Genomic DNA, 24,334 nt, shown 5'->3' with positions numbered 1-24,334 from the left:
CATTATTTAAATTTATCCTCTGCACCTCATTGCTTTGAAATCCTATATCCACTATTGCTAATATGAAACGTAGAATATCTATTATGAACAAATAGTGCTGGAATCCCTTAAACAGGACCTCAAATTATCTGCCACATTAAAACTAAGTCTTTTTTATGCTTTCTCCAAGTAAATTTGCAAAGATATAATTTCTGTGATTTTTATAAAATAAGCTTGTAAAAAAAATGTAAAATTAGGGAAAGATGAAAGCAAGTAATGACTCAGATATACCTATATTGTGCAGTATATTATATAGTATATTATGCCCACAAAATATACAGTCAATTCACTTTACAGTATATTCTGTGAAGCGCTTTGAGACATCTCGAAGATGTGATAAGACATCAAATGCAAGGATTATTATTATATTCTTCTACTCTCAATATTGAAAATGAAGTATAGTGTGAAAAGCTCTATCTTTGTTCTGAGGTTGTTGATCACTTCTTTAGATTAAACGAGAGAAAATAAAGATGTGAAACTCCCAAACCAAATGTTATTTTAAATAGTTCAAATGCTGTTTTCCACAAGTTAACACACAAGTTGTGGAGTCCTGTAGCTCAGTGGTTAGAGCACTCGCTTTGCAAGTGAGAGACCTGAGTTCAATTTCAGGCAGAGGGCGAAACCTTGGGCAAGTTTCCTTACTCCACACAGAGCCTAATAATAATCCCTCCAAAACCAAAAACAATAATAAATTGTTCATTTTCAATCCACGACTGTTTGTGGGACATTGCTGTGCGCAATTGGCTGCCGCGTTCGCCCACAAATATACAGTCAATTCACTTTACAGTGTGTTCTGTGAAGCGCTTTGGGATGTCCTCCCGACGTGGAAAGCGCTATATCAAATGCAAGGATTATTATTATTATGTGCGTTCTTAATAATAATAATCTCAAAAAATAACAATAACCATTTGGTCACTTCAAACCATGACTGTTTGTCGGACACTGCTGTATGCAATTGGCTGCTACGTTTCGACCACAAAATAATAATAATAATAAAAATGTACAGTCAATTCACTTCACAGTATATTCTGTGAAGCACTTTGAGACGTCTCGAAGATGTGAAAAGTGCTATATCAAATGCAAGGTTATTATTACAATATGAGTGCAATTACTTGATTCTACAACAACATTGGTACAGGAGCAAATCAGATACCTGCTGCCTCCTAGTTTCCATTAGCCTTGTGAAACAGCCTATCTATTGCATCACTCAAAGTGCCATATTTTATCGGACAAGTGTTGGAAAATGATCATAATAAATAATAAAGTTGGAAAGTAATCATAATAAATTCACTTCAGTGTTCTAAAACAATGTTCTTTACCCAACTTGAGAGTGATATGATTATAAAGATAACTACAGTGTAATCCAAATTTAGGAAATGCTTTTATCTTTACTTTGCATTTTTAATCCTATCCCAGTTGTCGAATGGCCCACCAGTGATCTTCAATTCACTTCAGCAGCAACCAGTCCCCCAGTTTTCCCAGCAACAGTCTTCCCAGCAGCCTGCAGCTTCCAGCCCTCAGCAGCAGGGAGAACAGGTGCATTTTCTTTACGTGTTACAGTAGCACTAACTAACTGAGTTATTGACACTGAACAGACTGCACGGCACAGCTGCAGAACACAGAGCTCTCTGTGTTGACAACATAGATGCTGAACACTGAAAAGTCAAGATTTGCAAGCACATTCACTTTACAATGATATTTTGGTATAATTACTTCTTATTTCCTTTCATCCCCACACCAGTTTTTTTTTTCACATGTTCCTCATTTGTGATTTGCACTGAATAACGTAAAATTGTAACTGTTGCTAGAAAAAAAAGTGAAACTGGGAGTATCCTTTTCTCTGATTATTAAACTGGAAAAGTTTAGAAAATAATATGGATTCTTAACTCCACAAGATTGAGTATTTTGCATCTGAAAATGAATTAAAATTTTAAAGTTAATAAGAGTTTAAATCCATTCAAATCTGTAAACCTTGTGTGACTTGGTGTATCTATTATCACCAATATTAATTATCCCTAAATAATAATTAATTATTTTGGAGTCTAACTGAATTCAAATGTCTTTATTATTATTTGCTTCAATCTGTCACTGTGATGGTTAGGATGAGTCAGCAAAATGGCTTGAATTATGGTCTGAAATGGAGTCGACCCGAATCAGAAATATGTTTTCTTTGGCCTTCAGTAGCTGAACTCTAAACATTTAAATATTGGCTTGTGGTTTGCACTCCATGTTAACACACATCATTTTCACAAATAATATGTTTTGAAACATAATTCCTATTATTAACTGAAGAAATCAAAGGAACATTTTGGTAAGTCCTACATTAAGCAATACAGTATTACAAAGCAAAATCTAATGGTAGAGTCAGTACCATAACCATGAATGGACTCTCATTCTTTCAGCTTTACCAGATTTTAAAAGCTGACGACTGGATCAATCTAGCGCTACTCGGCGGGTATCATCCCTCTACAAGTATATTTATACGTACACTGCAGATTAATCACTTGGCACTGCATTGGCCAACTTTATTGCATTGACCAACAACTGCATTGGTTTCGGCTAGCATTTTTATTTAAACACAGCATTGTACATTTGCTTAAAACAATAACAAAAGCCAAAGCAGAATGAAAATGAGAAGTCCGATTCAAAATGAAGAGAAATGTTACTACACAACAGAGAAAGATGAACCACATGAAGGACTGCCGACTGAAATTCACCATCGGTCTTTGTGTAAAGTTGTTATATAATGGATCAGTTTTGTATCCAGCAACCTGTTAACCTGAAAGCAAATTTGCCGGATCAGTTTCCCAGATAATCTTTATCTCTTTCCCTTTGTGCATCATCCCCATCCTCCACAATTTCAGTTGCAGGTCTGCCTGAGCCAGTAAGCAGAAGCTATCAGATTTGCTTCAACGGTTAACTTGTTCAGGGTACAGGAACCTACCGTAAATGTTATTTTTTATGAGCAGTATTTTATATCGTGTCACTCATTAAATCCACAAAGTTTCAGCAGTACCAATGGCATACTTTCAAGGCAGATGTATCGGGCTGCTTTGTTTGTGTTGGCTTGGGTAAGATGGGTTACAGTATTGCTTTTTAAAATGCATGATGCTTCCTTTTTGGCAACTTCATTGTCGCACTAAACTAGGATTGTCTTTCATGTTTCCTTCTAAATATCTTTATTCATACTGGATGGAATTTTCATACACTTTTCCGCTAGATCATTTAGTACAGGCAGGTAGGTTGTTACATTTAGTTTATCCTCGATAAGGTTGTTTGCCATCCTTGGGTCAACCTTTTCTTATGGAAAGTTAAATTCCTTGTTGGAGGTTGGATTTTCTTTGGGAAAATTAGTCAGAAATTTGAACGAGAGCAATCTTAAAGAGCCACATCTCTTAGTTACGAAAAAGGAATTGCCAGTCACTATTTAGAACACTTGGGGACTGGCATGGGGTTTCTGTGCCTCAGGTATAGCCCAGATCAGAATAAAAAGAGGCTTTTAAAGTATTCCAGCCTTTTATTGTAGTATTCTATAGCGCAGGATTTAAGATCATTGCACCAGATTGGACCATAGTCTATGTAAATCATCATTATGGTTCTTTGTTGTCTATCTTATTTGGTTTGTGAAAATCTGTTAGAAAGAGACTATAAATAGGATTGCAGCAGAAATAGTGTGTTGATGAATCAATAGTAATGTCAATCCAGAAAAAAAAAATAATTAGTTCCATTATTGGTGGAAGATTCATTTACAATTAAACAAAGTTGTTCATACAGAAAGGCTGGACCCCCCGTGCCATGTATTTCTTAATATTTTTGTTCATATGTAACATTTCCTGCTAAAATGTCACTTGGGGGTTAACAAAAATATAGCCCAGAAAGTGCTAAAATATCAGAATAGTAAGTACTTTACAGCTTGATAACACATAATAGAACTGAGATGCAGGAACTCTCTTCTGTCCAGCAGAACACTGACCAGGCTCCAACTAGCCAGGAGCAGGCTTTGGCAGCTCAGCAGACTGCAGTCATCAACCTAGCAGCAGCTTTTGTCCCTCCGCAGGCTGCAGGTACATACTATTACTCTCAAAATCTGACCTTTATTCCCCCCCCCCCCCCCCCCCCGTGCTCTTTCTTTCATTCCTGTCTTGAGCAACTTTCTCTCAGAAATGTCACTTGACTAGTCTAGCAGCCTTGCACCTATAGATTGCTAACAAATGCTTTTCCTTGTAGTCTGCCAGTCAGATAGATTGCTTTACTCTATGCATATTAAGGGATTGCACCAACTCTTTTCAAAAGCTAGAATGCATGCAGTTTCTTTTGTTGTTCTTAACTCTTTGCCCTTAAGCTGTCTTCTCCCTCTGCCCAGAATATTGCGTAGCTTTGTATATTGCAGCTCTTCAGGGTGGCGAGGAGAGAATGCCCCACTCATTTCCAATCGCCTAATGTTCCCCAGAATAAACCCGATAAGTGTACAGGTCTTGCTTCGGTTGATCAGCATGTTTGAATTTCCAGACAAAATGCAACCATTTACCATCTTAAGAACTGAGTGTGCATTGTTCTATTACATTAAATACCCAGGATCCACAGTTCATTAAGTAACTGTACAGTAAATCGGAATTAGCAAATTCAGATCGAACTGCACTTTGCTCATTCTGATTTAATAACGAGGGGAGGGGAGGAATCCCACTCTGTAAAACCGCACAGAAAATGTGGGTCTTTAAAAATTGGATTTGACGCTTTGTGGATTTGTCAAAATTGATCCATTTAATTGTATACTTTACAATGAGAAATCGATGTTAAAAGGCATCGCAGTTAAGGGGAATCTCTTAAGATCTGGACTCTTATGAAATCGTAGTAACTTGCGTTCGTTCCTCTGTCAAATGTAAGGTAACAAAATGCACCCTCAATATATTTAATAAATGACATACTTGTAATCTTACTACATTTCCATAAAATATTTAGCTATGTTTCTGATTTACACTAATAGGTGAATTCTACTGATCCCCTTTGTTACAATCTTTCCCTATTTCCTGATTCCTTCCCTCATTTAACCCTCTTGTTATCCTTCCCCTTACCTTGTCCTCCCTCCCCTGTAGTGTTGTCTCAGCTTGGCTCTGCTGTGAACAGACCTGGGCAAAGCCTTCCTCAGCAGAGACTCCAGCTCACATCTGCCTTGCAGCAGCAACAGCAACAAGCCTTGCAGCAGCAGCAACAGATACAAGTAATCCAGCAACTTGGCTACATGAAATTAAAAAAAATTCTCAGCTCCAAAATAAACAATGGAGAAACGTTATTTGAGGTCCTGCCCAAAATAAAAAGTATTTATATTTATTCGAATCTGGGGAGGGTCGACAGTTCCAAAAAAAAAAGACGGTTTGGGGCGATTGGACAAATTATTTGATCACTTTGGAGCATTGAATTTACATGAATTACATCCCAGCCATCCACCTTTCTCTTGCATTTATGCTCAAGAAGTGCTTGTGGCACATTAAAACGTGATGTAAAAGAGACACTGCTCATGATTGCCCCTCTCCCTGCTCCCCCACTAAAAAATATACATGAATATTTTTGTATATCTGCAGTTGGAATCTTATTTTAAAATTATCTTTGTTCCTTAGTGTATGCAGAGTGCATTAGGGGGATGCTTTATTCAGAAGATGCTGATGCTTACTACCATTTCAGTACACTTTTTTTAAAAAAAAGAGGATTTGAGTAAGTCACAAAATTACAAATCAAATAAGTTTAAACCAGAACTTGCACCATTGTGCAATTCTGAAATTGTCTCAAGTACAATGCTGAGAGCGTAGCACAGACGCCTCTTTAGAAAGTTGCTGACTTGCTGCGGTTCTGTTACCATCTACATCTGCATCCAACTGGAAATACTAAAGCATTTTTAGATCAGACATTGACTAACAAGCATGCAGTTAGCTCTGCAAGAACAAGCGTTGCGTGTCAATTTCCTTAACTCTCCTGTGCCACTGGTGCTGCTTGACTGTAGTCATTAAGTTTGTGGGTTTAATTCTCCTTTCCTGTCTCCATTCTTTAAACACTTTCAAAAATGTTAAAAACATGATTCATCTATTCACTATCAACAACGCTGATTCATTTCGAGTGCTTCTCCCTCACTCCCGAGTCTTACTGTTGCTTCTGTTGTTTTTCCTCCCTTTCCCGGCAGCAGTTACGATTCTTGCAGCAGCAAATGGCTATGGCGGCAGCAGCACAAGCAGTTCAGCTTCGCCAACAGCAGCATTCAGGCAGCCAGTCAAAAAATAAAAGAAAAAGAGGAACCCCAACTCCACCAAAATCATGAAGCAACCGTTCTCTATTTAACTTTAAAACGCCCATTTGTTAGAATGATAAGACGTTTCCCTTTGAATATGTGCTTTCTTGGTGAATTGATCATCCCTTTCTTTTAAAAGACAAAACACTGATAATAACCCAACAATTGTACATAGTGCAAATTGTGTTATTGATTTTACTTTTTAAAAACATCATTATGTGTGAAGTTTTTTTAAAAAAGTATTTATTGGATTTTTTTTAAAAAATCATGTAAACTGAATTATTTGTACAATGAAGCTTTTTTGGGCGCCTCTTGTTTTCCGTCTGTCGAGGGAGTCACACTCTTCATCACTTCAGAGAGCAGCTTATAGACTTCTCTGTGTCTCGTTTGAGCACGAACAATGCAGTCTTGGAGTTTTTCACCCGAGGCACCACTTCCTCCTACACACACACAGGAAAAGTCGAATCAGCTGCACAATTTGAACATTGGAGTAATATGGAAAATATCCCCCAAAAAACAAAAAATTAGGTATATGTCGTTAGAAAAGTTGGATTAAATATTTGAACTAGGCATTAGCGGTCTGTGCTTAAGTGCAATTTTTTCAATAAATGGCTCAGATAGTTTTGAATGTTTTCTAAACTTGACTCATGACCTTTTTTAAAAAAAACTTTAACCATTACAAGAACTAAACAAACCCTTGTACAGATGATTTAACCAGTGAAGAAAATAGATTGTCTGAATTCAAAGTTATACAATGTAACTGGATTAATAAAAAAATGTTCCATGAACTTTTGCTATATTTACTGCGTGCTTAGTTATTATTATTGGGTTATCAAAGGTCTAATGAATTTTGAAAACAGTTTACAGCTAGATTTTTCCATTGACTGCTCCATTCCTCAAAGGGTTTATATGGTTCCCATCAGAGAAGCCCATTACATTCCATACACTAGAATTGGCAATAATACTTAGCATCTGTAACAATGGAATATTGTTAAATCATGACTGAAACTACTCAGCTGTCAGGCTTATAACCTTTTAACATTCAACTAGTCTCTCACTCTGCCACTCATTATTATACAAGTCTAGCAGTTGTCTGTAGTTGGACAGAGCTAGTCAGTATTGTTGGCTGCAATGTTCCTGTCTGACCTGTGCTACATTACGAGATCAAGTGTAATTTCTTCCGCTTGAACTTGACAATATTTTGTGTACATGGGCAATATGTTTCCCTACACAATACAGTCACTACTTTGCAGCAAATAGCATTAAGCACTTTGAGAAATCCTCCCAACATGAAAGCCAATGTATCAAATGTAAGTTTTTACTAATTGCTGGCAGAACATTTTGAATATTACATAAGCCTTAGGCTAAAATAACTGATGTGAGTTTTGTCAAGTTGGATGATTTATACAATTGTTTAAACTGAGACATCAATGTACCTGGTTTATGCACAGCACAAAGCCTGTCCTCTTCATCAACTACAATCGTAGCCATCCCAGATGCTAAAGTTTCCTCCTCAGCTGTAGGATCTACGATGAATATTGTGCTTAAGGTTTAAAATAAAAGTGGAAATAGTTGTAACATAACAGAATTAATAACAACAAATTACATTTCTATAGCGCCTTTCGTATCAGAAGGAGATCCCAGGTCACTGAACAGTTATGTGTTTGCACCTAAGCTGGAGGTTAGAATCAAGAGGGTTGGAGAATAGGAGAGGTGGGGGTGGGAGTGTGGTTGAAGGCTCGGTCAAAGAGGAAGGTCTTGAGACAGGGGGATTCGGGGATGAGTTCCATAGAGTAGGGGCAGAAAAGCTGAAGGCCAGTCTGGCAATTGTGGGGTAAGTAGGGCAGGGGGAATGGAGTAGCCAGTGCCTGCTGAACAGCGAGCGGAAAGGTTGGTATGGTGTTAAGAAGTCGCAGAGGTAGGGAGGAAGTGGATCAAGCTTGAATCCTGTAGGGTGGAAACAGGCTATTTGGCCCAACTAGTCCATGCCAGTGTTTACACTCCACACAATCTCCAGCCCTCCTAATCCCCTCAACAGTGCATTTGCCTTGGAATATTTCATTCATGTTCAAGCATTTTAAACTGTACAGGGTGGACTCAAAGCTACCAGCTATCCCCAAAGCGTGTTAAAATAATTTACAGAACTTTAATCAAAATAAAACCGCTTGAAATACGTTGAAAAGGGTCCTTAGGCCAGATTAGTGAGATTTGTTCTGCCATGTTGGTCAAATACAACAACAACATATTACATTTGTATCGTGCATTTCACATCAGGACGACGTCCCAAGACTACAACCTATAGCAAATCCTGTGAAGTGCTTTGAGTCATTGATGACATGATAAGGTGCTATAATTCAAATACAGGGATTATTATTTTAATTTGGATTTATGTGGCTGGAGAAATTTTAGCATAGATGAACATCATCCAATGCCCAAACAGTACAATCTAATAGAATTTTTCGATGAGGTAACGGCTCTCATAAATAAAGGTAGTGCAGTTGATGTAGTTTATTTGGACTTTCAAAAGGCATTTGAGAAAGTGCCACATGAAAGACTTGTAAGAAAGATAGAAGCCCATGGTATAAAAGGGACAGTGGCAGCGTGGATCCAGAACTGGCCGGGAGATAGAAAGTAGTGAGTTGTGGTGAACAGCTGCTTTTCTGACTGGAGGGAAGTGTACAGTGGCGTTCCCCAGGGATCGGTATTAGGACCACTGCTCTTCTTAATATATATAAATGATCTGGACTTGGGTATAGCAAGTACCATTTCCAAGTTTGCGGATGACACAAAGTTAGGTAGGGTAGTAAACAGTGAGAAAGATAGTAACCAACTGCAGGAAGGCATAGACAGAATGGTAAAATGGGCAGACACATGGCAGATGAGTTTCAATGCAGAGAAATGCGAAGTAATGCATTTTGGTAGAAAGAATGAGGGGAGGCAATACAGACTGGTAATACAATATTAAGGGGGGTGAATGAACAGAGAGACCTGGGGGTGCAGGTAAATGAATCCTTGAAGGTGGCAGGACAGGTAGATAAGGCTGTAAAAAGGGCAAATGGGATACTAGACTTTATAAATAGGGGCATAGAGTACTGGAGTCAGGAGGTTATAATTAACCTATATAAAACACCGGTTAGGCCTCAGTTAGAATACTGCGCCCAGTTCTGGGCACCACACTATAGGAAAGATGTTAAGGCATTGGAAAGGGCGCAGAGGAGATTTACGAGGATGGTACCAGGAATGAGGGACATTGATTATGAGGAAAGGCTGGAGAGGCTGGGATTATTCTCATTAGAGCAGAGAAGGTTACGAGGAGACCTAATAGAGGTCTTCAAAATCGTGAGGGGATTTGATAGGTTAGAAAGGGAAAAACTGTTTCCACTGGTGGGTGTGTCGGTGACTCGAGGTCACAAATTCAAAATAATGTCTAAAAGAAGCAGAGGGGAGGTGAGAAGAAATTTTTCACGCAGCGAGTTGTTCGAATCTGGAACGCATTGCCTTAAAGGGTGATCGAGGCCGATTCAATAACAACTTTTAAAAACGCGGTCGACGGGTATTTGAGGAGGACTGGTTTGCAGGATTATGGGGAAAGGGCTGGGGAGTGGGATTGACGTTAATTGCTCTATTCAAAGACCCGGCACAGACTCGATGGGCCGAATGGCCTCTTTTTGTGCTATACATTGCTGTGCGCAATTGGCTGCCGCGTTCGCCCACAAATATAGTCAATTCACTTTACAGTGTGTTCTGTCAAGCGCTTTGGGACGTCCTCCCGACGTGAAAAGCGCTATATCAAATGCAAGGATTATTATTATTATTATTATTATACGATTCTATGATTCTATGGACATGTAAAGAGTCAATAGATTCAAAACTCACTCATCAAATATAGCGAAAGACGTTGCGACTGGATGCTTCCTGATGTTCAACTGATTCTTCTGGTTCATATCAACTTCAGCCAAACCCGTTTCTACACTAATTGACACTGATGGTAACTGGACTGTGAAAGAACAAATGTTGTTAAAACAGTTTCAATGCAGAACTAAACAATGGAACACCACACACACATACACACATATATATCATGTCCTTTTATCCACATCAGACTCCAATGTGGAAGTGAATGCGTGGTTCATCCAGTTGGACACAAGTAATTTACTTGCACAGCAAAACTGTGAGGCAGCAACACAAAGGTATTTGCCGACCTGTAGTACAGAACAACAACAACAAGATTCCATTTATAAAGCGCCTTTCACGTCAGGAGGACGTCCCAAGGCGCTGCACAGTTGGGTCAGGACCCGAGCAGGGGGAAATGGTCAGGGTGAGGGGAGGGAAGGGAGGGAGCGAGGAGGGGGGAAATGGTCAGGGTGAGGGGAGGGAAGGGAGGGAGCGAGGAGGGGGAAGAGAGTCGAGAATTAGAAATGGGGAGAGTCTGAGAATGAAATTTAGAGAGCCAAATGTTAAGAGAAAGTTAGAGTTGAAGGGGTGGGGGAATAGGCTGCCAATGTGGTAGTATAGTGACTGTATACCTCCTAATACAAAATATGTTCACTTTGCACTGTAGCCAATTTGCACTATCTGCATTGTCTCCTTATCCACAATGGGGCTGGTCCCAATTAGTGTCTATCATCAGCTCTTTACTGTCATCAGTTTGATGTAACCATGGGTTTCACCTTAAAGTTGGGGGTCACTATTATCACAGTATCATACAGTATTGAGCCACATCACCATACTTCAATCAATAGTATTTCCTCACATAACAGCCATCATTTAATTGGAATGTAAATAATTATCCAGTACTAAAACTTGCGGTATTAGCGGAAAATTGTAGCGTGTAAACAGCAAACCATCAACAAGCAAATAATATGTTGAAAGCAATGGTCTTCACATTTGTATATTTCTATGGTTCTAAATATACTATTCAAGTTTTTATAAATGATACACGCAGCTGTACAGACAGCCCATTATGATCCACAGGACAGTTCATCCAAGGGGAAACTCGAGGTACGAGTATGGAAACAGCAGGAGAATCACAGAATCCTACAACACACAAGGAGGCCATTTGGCCCATTGTGCCAGTCCTGGCTCTTTGAAAGCTGTCCAATTACTCCCTCACCCCCGCTTTTTCCCCAAAGCCTTGCAAATCGTTTCTTTTCAAGTATATATCTAAATCCCTTTTGAAAGTTAGTATTGAACCTGCTTCCCTTTCAGGGAGTGCATTCCAGATCGTAACAACTCACTTGGTTTAAAAATATTCTCCTAGTTTCCCCTCTGGTTCTTTTGCCATTTCGATGCAAGACTGAGAACATTCAGTCTGTCCCACAGATTACACTGCATCTTCTAATTCCATTTCCTTTAATATTTTCATTTAATATCTACATGCTTCCCGTTGGTGACATCATCCACAGACATGGGGTCAACTTTTACATTTATGCGGATGACACCCAACTTGGCTCACGCCAGTGGCTCAGCACCTCAGGCTCTGGCAGCATCAATCTCCATGGTTGCACACTTCACCTCACCAAACCAGTCAGGAACCTAGGTGTCTTGTTCGACTCTCAACTGTCTTTTCTTCCCCACATTCAAGCCATGACCCACTCTGCCTTCCCTCACCTCCGTAACATGGCCCGACTCCGCCACTACCTCACCCCTCAGGCCGCTGAAATACTTGTGCCTTCATCACCTCCAGGCTCGACTATGCAAAGGCCCTGCTTGTCGGCCTTCCCAAATCCTCCCTCCAAAGGCTGCAGATAATCCAGAACTCTGCAGCCCGTGTCCTCTCCCGCATCAAATTCATGACCCCATCTCCCCCATTCTCGCCCGACTCCATTGGCTCCCTATCCTTCAGAGGATCCAGTTCAAGATCCTGGTCCTCACATACAAAGCCCTCCATGGCCTCGCCCCACCCTACCTCTGCGAACTCCTAACCTCCTATCAGCCCGCCCTTTCCCTCCGCTCAGCCGGCTCTGGCTTGTCCCCTGACCTACCCACCCCACCTTTGGCAGGTGAGCATTTAGCCATTCTGCCCCCACCCTCTGGAATTCCATCACCCAGTCACTCCACCTCACCCTCCTTATCCTCCTTCAAGTCCAACCTCAAGACCTCCTGTTCGACCATGCCATCAGCCACCCCACTTCCCCTCCCCTCCCTTCTCCCCCCATCACCCCAGCTCGGGTCTGAAATGCTGTACACTGTCCAGTACCTTGGAACATCCTCCCAACATGAAAGGCGCTATACAAATGTAATCTTGTTGTTGTTCCTCACCTTTTCTGTATCTCTTTATAGCCTTATTTCCCAAATACTGAATATAATTCATAGCCTCAGCCAAGTCACTGTGGGGAGGCTATTGGCTTCTATTCAGAATGTCCTTATTGGAATGAAAAGATAAAATATCCCTAATATGAGACATAAGCCTTAGGGAGAAGCAGAAGTGGCTGAGGTCTGTGAGCCCCATGAAAAATTTACAGAGAAAAAAATATAGCATTTCATACTCTACAAAAATAGCCATACCCACCATTTTTTAGTGCTGCCAAAAGTGCAATTATACAGGCATCCAATAAGTTCCCATCGTAATCTAAGCACATCATGTCGCAATATACAACCCAAACAAGCTGAAACAGAGAACAGGTGCATTAATACAAGAGTTAGAATTTACACAAGAGGTTTGCTGAAATGTTGAGAACAAAATTTGCTATAACTATTATATAAAATGTCACGTGTGGTCTGCGAGGCACAAAAAAAATTAAAATCTCAGTGAAGCTGAGCTCAAACAGCTATTAAAGAATAACAAAACTGCTATTTCCCTTTCAGCACTTTAAATTTATCTACAACTTTTTGCAGTTCCTAATATTTATAAACAACTTGACTTTTAAAAATATGATTTTAGACTAATGCAATTTTACACAAAAGTTATAAAACCTGAAGGAAACCTAGCCAAGCAAGGTTCTGTTCCAGTGATATCTTCACATACACAAAGACAACAGAACAAGATGTCATAGGTCTCATAGATGTGAAGGCCAAGTTAGGCAGACACCAGAATAGTTTACCATGAAGATAGCAGACTGTGATGGAGGGATGCTAGGGTGGGTATTGTAGGATGAGATCAAATGGCCAAAAGGGCCTTCTTCATCTGAATCTCAAATGAAAATAGGCTCTTCCCGGGCAGAAGTAGCAGAATATCCAACTGATCCCAAACTTCGCTGCCTATAATCTCACCCATACCAAATTCCCCATCACCCGAGTCCTTGCCAGGCGCCAACGGCTATACTTTCACTCAGCCACGTGAAGATCGCTATGCAAATCCATGTTGTTGTTATTCCATTCCTCTTATCTGCTCTGGAACTATGAATGGACATTATAGCTGATGACATTAACAGCAAATTACATGAATGGAAAACTGGCTTTTGGGTGGATATCCAAAGGACAAAGGCTAATGATCCACATAATCTGTGGGTAAACATAGAAGATACTCCTCAAAATGCTCTTCATATGCAGCAGGAAGGGAAATGATCTCTGATGTCTGACTAACATCTCATTAAAACCCTCCCGTCAAGCAAGAGATACTCAAACGTAAACTCATCGACACCGAACATATTCAATGTACTTCTTGTCTAGCTTCTTGCTAACACATTTTGAGGTCAAATCTGTGGGCCATATCACAGAAAGCTGGATATGGATCACTTCCCACCCGCACGCCCCCAGCCACGCGCGCACCCTCCCCACGTGCGCACACTTCACTCTCAGACGTGGTTAAGAGAGAGAGAGATCCACAGTGTTTATCTTCAGGCTCATGTCCTTTGACCGTGTGTTAGCAGGGTGGCTTTTGGTGTCTATAAAACTACAAGTGATGGTTTACAGCTATCTTACCTTCCCCTTCTCAATGCAGAGATCCTCCTTCTGTAGGAACTGGGAACTAAATTTTTTTACATAAAAGAAAATGACAAATTTGAAGCGTTCTGCAGTCAGATTTGCCACACTGCCTTTGGCAGACAAACAGCTTAGCTTTACAGTTACAGAAAAGTACTTTTGAAAGTGAAATCTCAAATGTACACCAAGAAACAGAAGAGCAAAGGACATTGATTAGCATCATTAAAAATGGATGATAAAAGTATAGAATAATTTACCAATTTGCCTACAAAATACACTGTCACTCCACTCCACTTTACAGTATATCCCTTGAAACACTTTCTCCCAACATGAAAGGCGCTATATCAAATTTAAGGATGATTATTATTATTTACCAAACATGTGATGGTGTTATGGATATTCATGAAAAAGGATAGAATGAGAAAAGGCCATTCGGCCCATCAAGCCCACTGCTTCCAGCCACTCAAAACCTACCCGTGAACTTTACTCCACCAATAAGACTGACCCCTTATTCTGGATCCCAGAGGAAAAGAGTTGTGGCTGGCTGGCTGCACATATGCACAGTGAAACTAGCTATCATGCCTCACTATAAACATTGTTAAAAATAATCCCTGCATTTGATACAGCATCTTATCACAGTCAAAACATCTTAAGGCCCTCTTAGACACCAACCTGAAAGGCCTGTTATAAACGCTATTTGTTATTTGACAGGATTTCCTGTAAAGTGTAGTGACTGTATATTCATGGGTGAATACAGTAGTCAATTTGAGCACAGCAACGTCCCCAAAACAGCCATGAAGTGAATGATCAATTTTATTGTGGGATCAAGGTGGGGGGGGGGAGGGTTTGCCAGGACACTGGGAGAAACTTCCTTCTCTTTTGAAACAGGGTCACGAGATATTTGGTTTCACATATCATCCGAAGGACAGTACCTCCAACAATGCAGCACTATTCTGGCACTGAATAAGAACATCAGCCTGTCCTGACCTGGGTATTCTGGTATCAGCAAGTCCTGACCTTGGTATTCTGACTCAGAGGCAAGAGTGCAACAACTGAAACAAACTATAGCAAGGCTGGGATTCTATAGATTCTAACTATTGTATTATAACGAGGCTCTACTATACAATCAGATGTCATAATAATATTCATTGCATTTGATACAGCGCCTTATCATGTCTTCGCGACGTCTCAATGCGCTTCACAGAATATACTGTAAAGTGAATTGACTGTATATTTTGTGGGTGAAAAGTGGCAGCCAATTGCACACAGCAGTGTCCCACAAACAGTCGTAGACTGAGTCGTGTCATCAAAGTGGAAAGGTTAATACACAAGAAGACACACACACCCACCTCCAGCACACACACAATGCACATGGCACACACACATGGCTCCAACTGTGCTTACATTCTTAAGCAGGATTCTTACTTTTCTATGACATCTGCAATGAACTGACTGGCAGCTTGTGCTTGTTCCCCGGGGGGACCAGGTCGAAACCTTGAAGAACATAGCGGTGGTAGGTCTACATTTGGCACTGGAATACATTAAACCATCACAACATTACACATGCACATTCACATTTATTGGGTGTCCAGGACACATCTTCAATACAACGCAGGGCTTCTATTTTCTACAGTTAAAAAAAAATGTTTGATAGGACCATCGGGACAGGAGTAGGCCGTTCTGCCCCTCGAGCCTGTTCCACCATTCTATTAGATCATGGCTGATCAACTCCAATTACCTGCCTGATCCCCATATCCCTCAATATCGACCTAACAAAAGTCTATCCACCTCAGTCTTGAAAATGTGAATGGGTCCATCATCCAAACTTTTGGGGGAGAGAGTTCCAGATTTCCATTACCCTTTGATTTTTCATAAGATTTGACTTTTAATGAGTAATTTTTTTTAATAAGATTTATTTAAAATTAGATTTTTAACAAGAGTAAAACAGCAGTGCCAATTTCAGTTAAATTGTAAATTCCTTGCATTGCTTTGATCGAAAGTACGAGTACAGACTGCAATAGAAAACCAATCATCCCTGATACCCAAGGTGATCTGGTCATATGCCATTTGTGATATCACAGCCAGTCACATTCATGATCACTTCTCTGGGATCAACAGGCACATTCACTGGTGATGGGTATTCAAAGTTAAAGGCAACATTTCACTTGTGTAAAGTTTCAGTGCAGGAGCTCCAACGTGTCAAGGGAAAACTTGGATCTTCCAATGACGAATATTGTCTATAAAGATTCTTGGACAACATGGTCCCCACAGCTAGTTAAGGAAAGCCAGCGATAAAGCTACCTCAATGGCCCAGTACATCACGGCACTACAAGGTACATCACTGATCCATACAGGCCAGAAGATAGCAGCTTTGGGTTTTGTTCATCCCACAGTCCCTCTGCCTCGCCCACTCCCTTGCCTCCTTCAAGATCCATCTCGAGACCCTCCACTTCGACCGTGCCTTCAGTCACCCTCCTATCCCTACCCTCTCCACCCTCAACCCCTCCTGATCCCAACCACCAGCTCGGGTGCGAATCCCTGACTGTCCAGCACCTTGAGACGTCCTCCTGACGTGAAGGACGCTATACAAAGGTCATTTGTTGTTGTTGTTGTTCGGCATTGGGTCAGTAAGGGAAGCAGATGGGATGCCCCAATTGTCCTCAGCATCTCTGAGCTGAACTGAGCCCTGGCTGAAAAGTGCAAGGATCCAGAATTGGGCTCATCTCCGATACCCTCCACAGTTGAACAGCCTGCTAGCTGAACAGATCTGTCCAGGGTCACACAAGCAAGATAGCCACTTGAGTGAAAGATAATGAAGCGCTACAGATATCTGTGGAATTGTACCTCAGAGATGCAAAGGAAAAAATACACGCTGCAACCGTACAGTTAATTCAAAAATAATTCACTGTTTTTCCAATAAACGCACCTACGTAGCCTTTATTCGGTGCGTCCACCGTTGGTACCGCAAATTCCTGCAAAACAAGAAATAATTTAGCCTTTTGTTAATATCCTCCTTCCTGCATTGCACTTAAACACAATTAAAAAAATTAAATGATAAAACAAAAGAACTTGCATCAGTGTCGCCAGACATTGTGCACATTCAACTAGAGGTATAATAATTCTTGCATTGGATATAGGGCTTTATCACGTCGTCGAGACGTCTCAAAGCGAGTTCTCCGACCAAGAAATCCAGAGCCTCTCATGGGAATTTTCCCCTTTCTTACTGTGTTACCCTATTTTGCCTTTCTTCCAGACAGCTGATGAAGAACCACACAGAGTTTCCATAGACCCCGATGACTATTAGAAGCAGCCCCCAAAAGGCCACGTATGTAAATTAATTCCCACACTTTATAGCAAAGCAAAGGTCTTTTTTTTTAAATAAATCATTGACCAAAACACCGTAATCAGTAACACAACAAACACACAACACACTCCGCGGACATTCTGGAGATTTCTACAGATACACAAGAGTTAAACAGTTCAAGTACAACGTGTATATGTAACTGGTAAAATTGCTTAAATATTCTCACCATTTTGATGCCACAGACAACAGTCGTGTTGCCCAGCTTCACCAATGCAGACCCATCTGCAGTCGTAATTGAACCTGAAAATCATATCCCCAGAAGAGCAACATTTTACACCACTGTGATTGCATTTGACTCTAATTCTGTTCAAATATACATATTTTTAAAAACTACACTGTAATCACCAGCAGCAATTTGGTGCAAACTTGTGTAATTCCACTGCCTGCCACTACAGTCCGAGCAATTCCAATTTGTAACACGAGAGGGCAGAACAAAGCTATAGTAGTAGTCAATGCATAATAAATAAGTAGCATTTCTGTACAATATGCATTTAGTTTGCATTTTTCACGTAGCAAGGCTGTCCCAAAGTGCACTTCTACATTTTATGTGGCCCAAGATTAACCAAAATAGTAAAACTCGCACAAGTCTTATCTTTATAAATCGCCTAAGTCGTACATGCACCCGAGTCCCATTCAGTTTCCAATCACTTAAGATTTCTTTGCACGAGTTGTATTAATCATCTAACATGTAACGCCGCTCCACTATACTCTTTTATTCCCGCACTTGCAGGCGGGGAAATGACATGCATTCATCGACAATTGCGCAGTTACCAGCTGGCTATATTGAATTGCGGGTAACAGAGTCTTGATCCATGAACTTAATTTCCCGTGATTCAATGCCGATTCGAATGTGGTTCCGACTGATATGACTTATATATGTTTTTCAGCGCCTTGGGACGTCCTCCTGACGTGAAAGGCGCTATACAAATGTAATTTGCTGCTGTTTACTATAATACGTTTGTGATGTAAGAGTTACAAAAGTTTCGCCCACTAAATTTGTAGTCAATTCCCTTTACAGTGTATTCTGTGAAGCACTTTGAGACATCTCGAAGACATGAAGAGCGCTATAGCAAATGCAAGGATTATTATTATTATTACAATCGCACTGTAGCCTGAATTAAGAGCCTGTAATTTAGCCTCGGTTTTAAAATCTCAATGTAAAATCAAAACCAGAAGCATGAACACAGTATGAACACCGCAAAACATTTAAAAGTACACTCGTTCTAGACGAGAAGGAATAAGACTGAACTGATGGGGAACTAGAACTTCACTTGCAACCAAAGGATCCAATATGGAATGCAGATTGACAGACACTTCGTCTTTATCTGGACTCCTGTGGGAGGACTCCTGTGGGAGGCCTCCTGTGGGAGGACTCCTGTGGGAGGACTCCTATCAAAGCTTCGCTAACCAAAGTGCTTTACTGAGTGATCTGGCAGGTCGAGTTACTGCAAGGCAAAAAAACTGCCATACATTTGTTACAGAATATATTAGTACATATGTGTCTCTTTGGAAGGGTGTGTGCTTTCCTCTGTGGCTACTTTGTTGCAGAAACCATTCATACCTCATATTTTGGGGCTTAATTAAAGCATTTTTTTTAAATATAGCGCATCAACGATAGAAGATCCTCGAAAAAAAATGCCCTTGACACTCCCCCATGCAAGACCTTTCCGATGAGGTATAAATCATGTCTCCACATCAATCATTTATTGCGTGATTGGCGGATACACAGACAGACAGACACTTCATCTTTATTAGTATAGATTACTTGGAAAGAACTGTTGATTTCAACTAACACAGATCTACTGCATATCCACCGCTCCCTCATCAGTCCCCAAACCTTCACTAACTCCTTGTCTCTATCTCTTATCCTCGTTCCCTCGCTATCTGTCTTTAAATCCCACCATAAAACATATTTCTTCAATTGCATCTATGGTCACCTCCCCCTTCTCTCTTGCTTGTGAGGTGTTACCAAGATATTATCCCATGTGAAGGGCGCCATACAAACAAACATAAGTTGTTTTGTTGTGATACGTTCAGTCCACATTACAACTCTAATGTGTAGGGCACACCTGCCAACAACTACATTTCCTGAATGAAGGAACTGCGGTCAGGTCGAGAGATCTTACCTATATTCAGAGTAGTCGTTCGGAATTCACCCAACTCCCTTCCATCGGGTCGGCAGTTTTCTTTCTAAGAAACACATAAGTAACATAATAATATAATATTAATAATCCATGCATTTGCATCTTCTAGACGTCTCAAAGCGCTTCACAGAATATACTATAAAATGAATCGACTCTATAGTGGGCGAAACCCAAAAATATAAATATATAAAAAAAACATTCAGCAGAGCACCACACATAACATCAGTCACTGTGACTAATTAAACTACACAACCTTCAGACTCCAGGCTCACGTCCTCTGAATCCCTGGGTTTTTGGTGCCTTCAATTCAGCGACAATGTAAATATCATGCAGAGGTAGAGATATTCTCTTTAGAATGAATTATTGTGAGTGTTTGATTTAAATGCCTTTTAACGCAAGTAAGAGCACACGTCCCAGGCTTTAGATTGCGGTATTTATGACTCAAGTTAGATTTTGCAGTGATTACAGAAATATCCACAGCCCTCCCTCTATATCGCCCACAAAATATACAGTATATTGCAAATACGAAGTGTCAGCCTGGGGCGAGAACACTCGTCACCGGAATGAGAAGGTTGCACATTCAGGCATCAAATCTAAACTTGGAGCTCACTTTATCAGTGACATTTCAGTGCAGTATTGCCAAAGGTTCTGTCCCTCGGATTTGAGAGTTAAACTGATGTCTCGTCTGCCTGTTCAGATGGACATTAAAGATCCTATCGTTGTATTTGAAGAGAGAAAGGAGTTTCCCCTGGTGTTCTCCAGACAAAATTGGGCATTTGTTTCATGGCTGTTTGTGGGATAACCCTGCGTGCAAATTGGCTGTTTAAAGTCTCTCGGCAGAACTAGAATGTAATCTTTTATCCTAGGCATCCCCATCTGTGAATCTTTGCTTTATCCTCTCTGTGAGCTGTGGTTCCTTAATTCAGTGCCAGCCATGAGTTTTCTTGGCTTTCTACAATCTTGGATTTCTAAAGTGGAGTGTTCAAAACTGGACACGACACATCAACTGCAGTCTGCCCAATTCCAAGCACTCAGCCTGCAAAGATTTCTACAAATGTCACACTTTGAGACGAGAGTTTTTTTTAAAAAAAAACAAGACACAACCTACCAGAAACTTTCTGTAATATTCCAAGGGCTCCACCGTTCTGTCAAATAGAAGACAGACGCAATTAATAATATTTCTACCAGCAAAGAAATTCTGCAAAAGAAAACAGCGCGATCTTTAACTTGTACCCTTTCTTAAAGTTTAAATAAGAACATAAAATGCAACACACAAGCAACAGGTCAGGCAGTGCCTGAAAAGGGAAGATGGTTTAATGTTTATTCGTGGCTCATTTGTCAGAGCCGCAATAGAAGGTTAAAGGAAACCCTTTTAACAAGAGAGGAAAAGCCACAGCAAACCAAGTTTTCCAGTACCTGAAATTGCCTCGTAATAATTTAATAATTATAGCACGTGCAATAAAAATAATCCTTACATTTGATTAGAGACAAACATTTTCTGGGCCTTTTCCCTCTTGAACAGAGAAGATTTTTGGGGGGTCAGCCGGGTGTCTGACACTATGCGGAAACCCATCACTATGCTTAAGAGTATCCAAACCAAACTGACAATTCCATGCATCCCACCCACGCATGGAAATTTCAGATAGATTGTTGGAATGGAAATGCGCACTCTTTCCCTAAAGGGAAATGTAAGCATCCCGCTTACTTCATTCCAGAAAGTATTAGGTGCAGGTTGACAAGAGCAAGAGCAGAGCGTGTGTTGGATACTGCTGGAGTTTAACCTGCTAGACCCACATAGTTTGCAATTGAGAGCGCTGCCAGGAGAGCTTCAGGCTGCTTCTCCAGCAATGGACAACCCTACCCATTGCTTTAGCTTGCAGGTTAACAGGATACACTTAAGCACAGTGATAACGGTGTTCCAAGACCAAAACACTTTTGGGGCCAACACAAAACCTCAAACTATGTTTGTTTCTCTTCCAGTCTCTGACTGAGCATCTCCTGATTCCCTTCAAAGCCCTCCACAGCTTTGCTCCTTCCTACATCTGTGACTTGCTAACCTCTTATGGACCTGGACGCTCCCTCCGCTCAGTGGGCTCCGGCCTGCTCCATGTCCCACCCCACCAGGTGGTCAGGCCTTCAGCCTAACTGCCCCCACCCTTTGGAAATCCATCCCACAGTCGCTTCACCTCGGTCTCTCTCTGGCCTCCTTCAAGGCCGTTGAAAAGACCCTCCTCTCGACCGTGTCTTTGGTCATTCTCCTACCCCTACCACCCTGCCCTCCACTCCTCCTAATCCCAACCCCCAGGTCGGGTCCAAATCCTTGACTGCCCAGCGCCTTAGGAACATCCTCCCGAGGTGAAAGGCGCTAAACAAATGTAATCCTGTGGAGTCCTTGTGGAGTCCTGTAGCTCAGTGGTTAGAGCACTCGCTTTGCAAGCGAGAGACCTGAGTTCAATTCCCGGCAGAGGGCGAAACCTCGGGCAAGTTTCCTTACTCCACACAGAGCCTAATAATAATCCCTCCAAAACAAAACAATAATAAAATTGGTCATTTTCAATCCATGACTGTTTGCTGTGCGCAAATTGGCTGCCGCGTTCGCTCACAAATGTACAGTCAATTCACTTTACAGTATATTCTGTGAAGCGCTTTGGGAAGTCTAGAAGACGTGAAAAGCGCTATATCAAATGCAAGGATTATTATTATTATTATAATCCGTTGGTGTGGCTGTGCCTGGCAAGCTTCACACTACACACCCTATTTACTGGGGCCTTCAGCTTGCAAGTTTAACAGGAATGCTCTTACGCACAGTGGCGATGGCTTGTGTCAGACCCAAGAAAAAACATTGGGGCCAACGCAAAACCTCAACCAATGTTTGTTTCTCTTCCAGGCTCTGACTGAGCAGATGCTGTGCGTTTCCTGTTTGCAATTCAGATTTCTCCAGATTTACCTATTGATTATTTGCAGCACTGACTAATAGCGATCCAGATAACCTTAAACTCTACAGTACTGCAGGAAATACACACACACACACACACACAGACACATACATACACACACAGACATACAGACACACACACATACATACACACACAGACATACAGACACACACACATACATACACACAGACATACAGACACACACATACACACACACACAAACATACACACACAGACATACAGACACACACATACATAGACACACATACATACACACAGACATACAGACATACACACATACACACACAAACATACACACACACATACACACAAACATACACACACAGACACACACAGACATACAGACACACACACATACACACACAGACACACACATACATACACACACATACAGACACACACACATACATACAGACATACAGACACACACAAACATAATAATAATAATAATCCTTGCATTTGATATAGCGCTTTTCACGTCGGGAGGACGTCCCAAAGCGCTTCACAGAACACACTGTAAAGTGAATTGACTGTATATTTGTGGGCGAACGCGGCAGCCAATTGCGCACAGCAATGTCCCACAAACAGTCGTAGATTGAAAATGATCAATTTATTATTGTTTGTGGTTTTGGAGGGATTATTATTAGGCTCTGTGTGGAGTAAGGAAACTTGCCCAAGGTTTCGCCCTCTGCCTGGAATTGAACTCAGGTCTCTCACTTGCAAACATACACACACACATACACACACACACACACAAACATACACACACAGACACACACATACACACACACACATACAAACATACACACAGACACACACATACATACAGACACACACATACACACACACACAAACATACACACACACATACACACAAACACACACATACATACAGACACACACACACAGACACACACACACACACACACACACATACAGACACACACACAGACACACACACACATACAGACACACACACACAGACACACACAGGGCTGCAGTGCAGCCACACACACGTGCAGTCAGTCAGCAGTTGGTTGTGGAAGAGCCACATGTAAAGCTGAACCTGAGCAAACCTCTCCCTCCAGATACTGTCTCCATCCCTATCTCTCTCCCTCTCTCCCTCCTTCCCCCCATCTCCCTCTCTCCTTCCCCCTCTCTCCCTCCCCCTCTCTCCCTCCTTCCCCCCATCTCCCTCTCTCCCTCCCCCTCTCTCCCTCCTTCCCCCCATCTCCCTCTCTCCCTCCCCCTCTCTCTGGGCCGCTCAAACTTACTTGAACCCCGTCGCCATCCCCGCGGCCTCTCAGTCTGTCTCCGGCAGGAAACGCGCTGCAGCACAGAGAGAGAGAGGGGGGAGGGGGGAGAGAGGGGGAGGGGAAAGAGAGAGGGGGAGGGGGGGAGAGGGGAGGGGAGAGAGGGGGGGGGAGGGGGGAGGGGGAGAGGGGGGAGGGGGAGAGGGGGGGAGGGGGAGGGGAGAGAGAGGGGAGAGAGGGGGAGGGGGGGGAGAGGGGAGGGGAGAGAGAGAGGGGGAGGGGAGAGGGGGAGGGGGGAGGGGAGAGAGAGGGGAGAGGGGGGAGGGGGGGGGGGGGAGGGGGGGAGGGGGGAGAGAGAGGAGGGGAGGGGGGGAGGGGAGGGGGAGGGGGGGAGGGGAGGAGGGGGAGGGGGAGAGGGGGGAGGAGGGGGAGAGGGG

At 41.8% G+C, this 24,334-nt stretch overlaps 2 protein-coding genes across 9 annotated transcripts in view; one reads left to right on the top strand and one right to left on the bottom strand.

The window, feature by feature from the left end:
• The window catches only part of supt20 (SPT20 homolog, SAGA complex component), a 41,869-nt gene extending 34,754 nt beyond the window's left edge, over window positions 1–7,115 (top strand). For 2 of the 8 annotated variants that reach the window (XM_042333841.1, XM_042333840.1), the window contains exons 22-25: window positions 1,456–1,575; window positions 4,004–4,103; window positions 5,133–5,257; window positions 6,212–7,115. In XM_042333841.1, the coding sequence (XP_042189775.1) occupies window positions 1,456–1,575; window positions 4,004–4,103; window positions 5,133–5,257; window positions 6,212–6,346 (480 nt within the window). In that variant the 3' untranslated portion in view covers window positions 6,347–7,115. Of the gene's footprint in view, window positions 1–1,455; window positions 1,576–4,003; window positions 4,104–5,132; window positions 5,258–6,211 lie in introns of those variants that run through there. The other 6 variants (XM_042333847.1, XM_042333842.1, XM_042333843.1 and 3 more) reach the window with 5 other exon arrangements.
• On the bottom strand, window positions 6,551–23,961 carry exosc8 (exosome component 8). The gene is given in 11 exon segments (NM_001292940.1): window positions 6,551–6,756; window positions 7,753–7,859; window positions 10,193–10,313; window positions 12,828–12,924; window positions 14,180–14,225; window positions 15,605–15,710; window positions 17,106–17,151; window positions 17,710–17,783; window positions 19,670–19,733; window positions 20,796–20,832; window positions 23,919–23,961. Coding segments are annotated over 11 exon segments (876 nt in total). The 5' UTR covers window positions 23,936–23,961; the 3' UTR covers window positions 6,551–6,595.
• Between the last annotated feature and the right edge of the window lie 373 nt (window positions 23,962–24,334).

The sequence above is a fragment of the Callorhinchus milii genome, unplaced genomic scaffold (assembly GCF_018977255.1).
Source record: "Callorhinchus milii isolate IMCB2004 unplaced genomic scaffold, IMCB_Cmil_1.0 Scaffold4, whole genome shotgun sequence".
Taxonomy (NCBI): Eukaryota; Metazoa; Chordata; class Chondrichthyes; order Chimaeriformes; family Callorhinchidae; genus Callorhinchus; species Callorhinchus milii.
This window is presented reverse-complemented; position numbering and strand designations above follow the sequence as displayed.